This window comes from Ciconia boyciana, chromosome 8 (genome assembly GCF_034638445.1).
Source record: "Ciconia boyciana chromosome 8, ASM3463844v1, whole genome shotgun sequence".
Taxonomy (NCBI): Eukaryota; Metazoa; Chordata; class Aves; order Ciconiiformes; family Ciconiidae; genus Ciconia; species Ciconia boyciana.
This window is the reverse complement of record NC_132941.1, coordinates 22,281,704-22,290,239: the sequence shown is the minus strand read 5'-3', so window position 1 is coordinate 22,290,239 and position 8,536 is coordinate 22,281,704. Positions and strand designations below refer to the sequence as shown.

The 8,536-nt window shown below is 56.4% G+C and overlaps 1 protein-coding gene across 1 annotated transcript; it reads left to right on the top strand.

Moving 5' to 3' along the window:
• Positions 1-835: 835 nt before the first annotated feature.
• Positions 836-7,317, top strand: SCAMP5 (secretory carrier membrane protein 5). The gene is made up of 7 exons (XM_072871107.1): positions 836-940; positions 2,661-2,735; positions 3,049-3,177; positions 5,267-5,423; positions 6,186-6,287; positions 6,515-6,632; positions 6,750-7,317. The coding sequence occupies exons 2-7, from the start codon at positions 2,729-2,731 to the stop codon at positions 6,942-6,944; spliced, it is 708 nt and encodes a 235-aa protein (XP_072727208.1). The 5' UTR covers positions 836-940; positions 2,661-2,728; the 3' UTR covers positions 6,945-7,317.
• The last annotated feature ends 1,219 nt before the right edge of the window (positions 7,318-8,536 follow it).

The following is an 8,536-nucleotide window of genomic DNA, read 5'->3' as shown; positions in this document are numbered from 1 at the left end:
GGGACTCGTGGCACCCCAGGGGGAGAAATAACTCCTGTTGTACCACCAGCATGCTCGCTGCAGCGCCTGGGTTTTCTTAGACTGTTTTCTCATTAAAATATGAACTTCCCTGAGCTCGCTTGCCGGCGGTGGCAAACAGCCCACACCCTGCAAGCACAACTCCTGTGTGTTTGGCAGGGTGCACGCTACAAAGCCCCTGGGCATGCGTGCACACGTGTGAGCTGCGTGTGGGTGTGTTACCTGCTGCTGCAGCTCTGTTGTGCTTGGTTAAAGGATGAATAATGTGGCCCCAAAAGTAGTAATAGTCCCCAAATGCTGGACAGTGCGACAGATGTGACACAGAGCTGAGAGAGCAGGGCAGTGTGGGCAGACGCTGGCCCTGTGGGATCCTGGCCTGTAGTGCAGCGGGGTGTGGAGGTGGGGTCCCCTAAATTTGGTCCTGCTGGTGGGACCTGCAGGCTCGCCTTAGCCTCCTGGGTACAGGCAGCCTGCGCTGACCCGGGCCTGCCTGCCCTGCCAGGGTCTGTTCCCCCAGAGCCCCTGCCCCATAGAGGGTCTCCCCTGCCCCACAGAGGGTGTCCCCCTATCCACGTGGAGCTTACCATACGCACGCCCGATGGGGGGGTCTGCCCTGCCCCAGGTAGCGATTACCGCACCCCTGCCCCATAGAGACCTTCCCACCCCATAGAGCCCCGCCAACCCTATGGGGCCCCGCCCCACCCCATGGGGCCCCGCCCCCTTCCGTCGGCCCCGCCCCCCCGCTGGCGGCAGCAGGACCCTGGACAGCGGCGGCGGCTCCTCCCGCGAGATCTCGGGGCTGCCCATAGCCCGGCCGCCGGCGGCGCCGCAGTCTCGCGAGAGCGCGGCCGCTGCGGCAGGAGCAGCGCCAGGCGGGCGGGCGGCCGCCGCCACCCGCCGCGGGACGGGTCACGCCACGCGGGTGAGTCCCGGGGCCGTGGGGAAGGGGGGCTGCCGCGGGGGGGAGCGGTCGGGTGCTCCCCCCGAGGGGGGCGACGGCTCTCTGCACCGACTTCCCCCCACGCCCCCCACTGGGGGGGAGGTGGTGCGCGGCGTGGAGGTGCCCACGGGGCAGCCCGCACCCGCGTGGGGGCCCGAGCGTGGGGCAAGCCGCTGTCCTCCTCTAGCCAGGCCGCTGGTGGGAGGCCAGCGCCCGGCCGTTGCGGCGCGGGGAGGGGGGATGCGTGGGGTACGCGGCCCTGCGTCCGTGGAAACCCATGGGCAGCAAGCCCTGCCGGGGCCGAGCCCTGCTTGCCCTCCCCGAGCGTCGCACCGGGGGACTGGCACCCCAGGCACCCGGAGGGGATGCTGGGGTTTCCCCTGGGCGTTATCACCCGTGTGGCGCATTGCAAAAGCCCCCCCCCCCGTTTTGCAAAAGCTCTCAAATTTTGCAAAAGCCCCTTGTTTTTGCAAAGCTCTTGCAGCACGAGGGCAGGTGTGGGGTCGGGGGGCACGCCTGGCCGCGCGTCCCGGCTCCCGGCACACGTGCGTGGGGGCCGTGTCACCGAGCCGCTGCGTGGGGAGACGTCAGGCGCGCAGGCAGGCAGCTCATATTTATAGCTGGTGGGATGGCGTCGTCCGTGGGCCGTCGGGAGACGACACGCTGGCGAGCCGCGGGGGTTTGCTGTGCCTGGCCGGTGTCCTTGGTGCTGGGTGATGGTTGAGGGGGCGGCTGCCCTGGCAGAGACCCCCAAATCCTCTGGAGAGCCCGCAGCACTGACCGCTGGTACCCCACGTCACGAGAAACGTGTTCCTCTGCCTGAGATAACCTGGGAGAGGGCAAAACCTGCAGGCAGCATCCAGCTGAGCCGTGCAGGCAGGTGGGGATACGCAGGGCGGCTGTCTTCACGCTTGTATTTAAAACCTCAGCTCTTAATTTTTGCTTGAATTTTGCTTAATTTTCGCTGCTGGGACAGGGCTGAGCATGGCGTGGTCTGGGGCTGTCCTGGGATGCTGAGCTCCCCCCTCTCCCACCTGCAAGATACCACACAAGGTGCCAAACAACATGAGTAATCGTTAAGGCAGCACTAAAGGGGCTCTTTAGTGACAATCACCACTGCTTTATATTTTTTTTCCAGCTGATATTTTCAGCTGATTTTCCTGTCCCTTTTGGCCTGGTTTCTGGCTTGGGCTTGCAGAGATGGGAGCTGTGATGCCGTCAGGAGGCAGCTAGGTAGTTCCCTGTGCTGTAACTCTTTGCAAAAAGAAAAATTTTTAAAAAAACCCAAATGGTTTTGGGCCAGGTAATGAACTTGAGGATTTCAAACTGCCCACAGCTGCCTCTGGTGGGGCTGCATCCCTCCCATCCAGCCTGGCCCCTCTCCCGGGACTGGATGTGGGTCAGTCGGGAGTGGGAGGTTAAGCCTGCGCCCTGCCCCACATCACTGGATCTTCTTTTAATCATCCGCCTTAACTAGTGCGTAAGTCTCGGGCCGTAGGAGCCAGGATTTATTCTGCCGCCAGCCAGGTGCCAGCGATAAGCCTGGACGTGTGCATACTGTAGAGGAAAGTGTCTGCATAAATAAAGCAAACTGCCCTGTTACAGTCCTGTCCTTGAGCTATTTTGGAGCAGTGGGAAGGTGAAAGCTCTTCGGGGAGGTACCTGACCACTTCACATCACTTTTTCTCTCGTTTTCCTCCAGCTTTGGTAAAGCTCCCAGTTTTTTTCCCTACTTTTCCTGTGGAACGGAGAGGCTGAGCGTGTGCCAGCATGGCAGGTACGGGGGGGGGGTGTCTCCTGTGGCGCTGCCCCTCCCCTCTGAAGCCCATCTGGGGCTTCACTGGCCATAATGTCACCTCATTAGTCCCCAGTAGGGTTGCGGGTGTCCACGCTTGTGGGATCCACATGGCTAGCGAGGGCTGAATTTGTCTCGATGCTTGTGGGTGGGTTGGTGGGGCTTACGAGGGGAAATCCTTAATTCCTGTGTGAAACTCATAAATTCTTGGGGCTGGACGAGACCAATTAGGAAGACTCTTGATTTACATTCAGCTCCGTGCAGTGTGCAATGCTGGTGAAACTTCTTATTGCAGAAAAAGTGAACAACTTCCCTCCCCTGCCGAGGTTCATCCCCTTGAAGCCATGTTTCTACCAGGACTTTGACGCGGAGATCCCACCGCAGCACCGTACCATGGCCAAGCGGCTTTACTACCTCTGGATGCGTGAGTCCACTGGGCAGGGAAGGGCTTGGGTGGGTTTGCGTTTGCCGCTCTGAAGGCTGCTCCTCTGGAAGGCACTGGTTGAAAGAGCAGAGCCAGATCAGGGGAAGTCCTTCTGCCCCTCCAGGCCTTGGTGTCTCCTGTTAAAACCCGTTGGGGATGGGATGAGGGGTGCAGCATCCCATGGGCTTCAGCCCTTCCAGCCTCCGGGACGGAGGTGTGGAGCTGGATTGGCATCCGAGGGCTATCAGTGACCTTGATGTCCTGCTGGAGCCTGCTGCGAGGAGGAGATGGCTCAGCACCTGCATGTCCTCCTGCCGAAGGATTTACTCTCGCCTCGCCAGAGAGCTGCCAAGCCTCCGCTGGCTTCCTTTGGCAGCCGGGCTGGGGAAGGGCTTTCTCTGCCACCCCAAGCTCCTCGTGAGCCCTTTGGCAGCAGCCCGAGGCTGAGATGCTGCTTGGACTGGAGGGCCAGGGTGCCTGCTCCCTGAAACAGGGGAACCCAGGGCTTCCCCCGAAGCCGGGTCTTGCCTGTTCCTCTTGCATGCCTCTGTGTGCCGTGCTGTGCTAACAGAGCTGTCACCATCTTCTAACTCTTAAAACTAGCCCGGATCTCTCTTACTTACCAACCCCGGATGGGGAGAAGAGCCGCAGGCACAGATTGCACCCTGACATATGTGGAAACGTTACTGAAGATGATGCTAATTGCTGTGTGCAGCTCGGGGCAAGCTGGCACCATTGTTTTATTTCTATTTAGAATAACTTAGTTCCTTAATCAGGTGTTTTCCCTGAACTTTGGAAGCATATCAGTGCTCAGGGAGTGCCCTGTGCTTCGGAGGCAGGTTATGAGGAGCTGAGCTGGCACCAGAGAGGTCAGGTGTTTCTGCTTTCGGCATGGTGCCAGGCTGGCACCCCTGGGGCGGTGCCTTGCTTTGGCTTTTGGGGACTGTGTCACATTGGGAAGGTGACCCTAGGGTAACTTCCCCCATGATGTCAGGAGGGTTAGCTTAGCTTTTCTATGAAGGAGGAGGAAAAAAAGTTGTGCTTCCCTGGAGAAGCTGTCTTGGGGGTGTTAAATCCCCTCCCCATCTCAGTCTGGCTGTTCTTGCTCTGCTTAATTTAATAGAGCTCAGCTGTTGCTCCAACCTCTCCACAGCACAAGCACCAGCTCTCTGAGCTAGTCGCCTGTCTGTTGGTTTCTGTCTCTGGAGCTCCTCTCTCGATCATTTTCTCCCCAACTCCCCCGCAAACGCCCAGCCAGATGCAAGCGCAGAGAGGCTGAAAGGTCTCCTCGGTGTCCTTGGGGGCTTTAGGGAGCAGCGAGTGCCTGGTCAGCCCGGCCAACTGAGCTCCCTTTCTTGCCAGCTGCAGCTCTCTTGCGGGCGGCAGTGGGAGGGTTTTAATTCTCGTTAGAATAATGAATCATTCTCAAAAATCGGAGGCGTCAGAATGCAGATGAGCCTTCTCTGCTTTGTCCTGTGTCTGCTAAGCTGGGCTTCATAGTAATAGCCCTTGTATCGCTTAACCCCGAGCAGGGGTGCGAGAAGCAAACATGCCACCCCAGTGAACTGGCAAGGCGGGGGCCGGGAGTTCAGGACTTCAGCTCTCAGCTCAGGGGGTGTTAGCTCCGGGAACTCTTGCACAAGCTCCTTCAGCGAAACTAGCTGGAGGCAAGCAAAAAAGCTTCACTTCGATTCCTCCAGTATCCTTCTGTTGGTGGAAACATGCCCTGGCTCACCGGCAGCCGGAGGATACGGCTCTTCCCTGTCCTCGGAGCCCCACGAGCCCTGGACCTGCTTAAGACATTACAACTCCAAGCGATTTTTTTTCTTTTTTTTTTTTTTTCCTCCTGCTCCTCAGCTGAGGTTAGACCCCCTTTGGCTGAGCCAGCCCAGGGATGCTCCCTGGTCTCAGCAGCTTGATTTAAGTAAAGTTAAGGGAAATCCGGCTGGAGTAACACATTGCTGGCCAAACCTGCTGGAGGTCAGCCCCGCATGGGAATCCCTGGGGTCGGGGTCTCTCGTATTGCACCGACGTCCTTGCGTACATGCTACTGTGCTCCCTCTGTGTGTGTGTGTGTGTGTGTTTGCAGTGAACAGCATCACCTTGGCGGTGAATCTCGTTGGCTGCCTCGCATGGCTGATTGGAGGCGGTGGAGCTGTTAATTTTGGACTGGCAATTCTCTGGCTCATTCTCTTTACGCCCTGCTCCTATGTCTGCTGGTTTAGACCTATTTACAAAGCTTTCAAGTAAGTGGTCACACCTGAGCCTGGCTTCTCATGGTCTTTTTTTTGTTTTCCTTCCTAAATGGTTAGCGCTTAGCTTGGGGCATTGCCTGAATATTTGGGGGAATTTCTGCTCTTTCTGTCTAGCCCTTTACCTTTACTTTCTAACCTTCAAAGCAAGGGTGTTTGGGATTTCCTGAGGGCCAAAACCCCAACCATGCAATATAAAGACACCCTATGCGTGCCTCTGTGTAGCGTTACGGGGAGTGGTGAGGATGCAGTTGGGGTGCTAACTTTCCCTCCCCTCCCGCCTGTCCTTGAGGCTTCTTTTATATCTTTCCATGAGTCCTCAAGGTGCCTACATTGATTATCTGTGCTGCTGAGGTCAACCCCCAGTGCGGTATCCCCAAGTCTAGAAAACTGCGGGTGTATTTCTTCCCTGTGCGGGAAGGTTGAGTCTGGTGGTGGGGTGGTGTGAGCTGAGAGCCGTGTCTGAATACAGATGCCCTCTTGCCTGATGCGCAGAGCTGGCCGAGCCGTGGGGAGGGTCTGATGCCCCGTGGCTTTCCCAGGTGCCCCTTCACCACCTTCAGCCTCTCGCAGTTTCTCCCTTGCCTATAGTTTTGTGCCAGTGCCTGCTGTCTCAGGCAGCTCCGCTTCTCACCACCCTTTTGCTAAACCACAGCCACTTCTGCCCCGAAAGGGTCTGAGATGTGGGAGCATCTCTCTTCCCTTGCAATGCAGCAGGGATAGAGGTGTAGGGAGTGACTGAGCCTTCTCTTGCAGGACAGACAGTTCCTTCAGCTTCATGGCCTTCTTCTTCACCTTCATGGCCCAGCTGGTGATCAGCATTATCCAGGCTGTGGGAATCCCTGGCTGGGGCGTCTGGTAAGGAAGATGCTGCTCTCGTGTTGGGTGCAAGCACTGTTGAGCTGGTGCTGTGGCCTCTTGGTGTTTTAACATCCTCGGTGCTTCAGTAGCTTCTCTCCTTGGGGAAAATTGTTTGAGGAGCTGGGAGGGTTGTAGGGCAGGGATACTGGCAGGCTGCGGTGTGCAGAGCCAGCCAGGAAAGCCCCAGGCTGCTGAACAGACCGGTTGTTTTCATCTCCTTGCAGTGGCTGGATTGCAGCGATTTCCTTCTTCGGGACCAACGTGGGTTCAGCTGTGGTGATGCTGATCCCCACTGTCCTGTTCACGGGGATGGCAGTCTTCTCCTTCATCGCTCTCACTATGGTAGGGGAGGAGAGGGGGGTGCCACGTTGCTTCAGGGAGCCCTTGCTGCTACCCTGGAGGGTCAGCGCGAGCTGCAGTCGCTCAACTCCTCTGGATTTTCTTTCTAACCTGCTACAGGTGCATAAGTTTTACCGGGGGAGCGGTGGGAGCTTCAGCAAAGCCCAGGAGGAGTGGACCACGGGAGCATGGAAGAACCCCCATGTCCAGCAGGCAGCACAGAACGCAGCGATGGGGGCGGCGCAGGGGGCCATGATGCAGCACGAGACGCAGTACTCGGCCACCCCGAACTACACCTACTCCAACGAGATGTGAGCAGCAGGACTCTGTCCTCGGGCGAAAGATCTGGGGGGGAAGGGAGGAGGAGGACGGCTGAGACGAGTTTCTGCAGCTATTTCAGAAAGTCGGAGTGTACCATAACGGTGGTTCTTTTCCTGTTCTTTGTAACAAGATCGTTTTGGATTTTTTCTTTTCTTTTCCCTGTTATTGTCTTGAGCTCTTCTTTTGTCTTTTATTTTTCATTTTGAAGAGGCCGTGAGTTGACCTGCAGGGCTCTTGTTGTGCGTGGTAGTAAGTGTACGTTCACGTGTCTTCTTTTTCCCTGTGAAATAGTGTATGGTGGTGGTTTTTTAATTACTGTGGTGATAGGTGTATGTTAGAACTACATCAGCCAAAAGCGCGCCCCCCCGCCCCCAAGGGAAAGATAAAAATAGCAACCAGCACCCACTCCCCTCTTGGAATAAGCACTGAACCACAGGTTTCCGACGTGTGTGAGTTTTCTCTTTCAGTTGGTAGCATCCAGCCACTTGCCACTGTCTCAGCAAGGGCAAGCAAACCCAGGAATTCTCCCTTTTCTTTTGCTTTTTAACTAGCAGGTGGCTGGCTGATTTAGCATTAAAAAAAAAAAAGATAAGGAGGAAAAGGAAAAAAGGAAACCCTAAATCCTGCTGTTGATATGCTGGAAGCCAAGAGATTCCTAATGTACACCCTGGCTCAGGATCTACAACTTCTGTGTGTGGTGTTGTAAATGAGTAGTTCACATTTTGACATGGAAGACCAGTATTTGTGCGTGACTGTGGGCAGGAGCCCCGGCGCACTGTGTGTGTGCGTGTGCGTGTGTTGGGGAGTGAGGACAGGTTTTCCCTGCGGGATACAACCGTCCTGTTCCGGATTCTGCATCCTGAGTCTGTTTTTTAAAGGCTTCTATTTTGAAAAGCGGCTATAAAATTGGCAAAGCGTTTCTCAGAGGACCTATTCTTGGGTAAGGCTCCGGGTCAAATCTTGCCATCCTGTGTGCAAGCACATACAACCAGTCTCACTGACCATGTAAATAGCGAGGCCAAGATCTGTCCCTGTTAGCTTTTGAGGCGTGCACTAATTTCAGGCTCTTCAGGAAACCTCCAGGCTGGTGGGAAGGATTCCTGCTCACTTGTGCTTCTAAAAAGCGCAGTGAAACATGGCCGTGTATTTTCCTGGTGCAGAGATCCCTGCTCCTGTCAGCCCGGACTCCCTGCCCCGTTGAGGGAGGTTGGGCTTTAAATAATGATCTTGCACCTTAGCGGGAGGCAGCTGAGCTCTGACTAACACCTCTTGTGCTGTGGCAGCCGGGGAAGGTGACTGGCAGACCCTGGAAAAGATCGATTCGCAAATGGGAGCTGATGGATGCTGCAGGGCAGGAGTAGGGAAAGCTCCTTCTCAGAGATGCTTTTCAGACTCTAAATGCACTTTAAATAAGCCAAATTTTTCTCCAAGTCCTAGAAAAGCAGCCCGAATAGAATCTGATCTGGCCCCTTGGCTCAAATATCTCCTGCCTGCTGCAGGCAACAAGCTCAGCGTGCCACCGCTCACGCCCACAGCTAACCAGAGCTGTGTGAGTCCCCAGCCCCTCGCCCATCGTCCCCTCTAGC

Excerpts from the sequence above, each read along its gene's own strand:
- SCAMP5 (XM_072871107.1), top strand. Across the intron at positions 3,178-5,266 it reads GCTTTACTACCTCTGGATGC|TGAACAGCATCACCTTGGCG; the intron begins GTGAGTCCACTG and ends GTGTGTTTGCAG. Across the intron at positions 6,633-6,749 it reads CCTTCATCGCTCTCACTATG|GTGCATAAGTTTTACCGGGG; the intron begins GTAGGGGAGGAG and ends AACCTGCTACAG.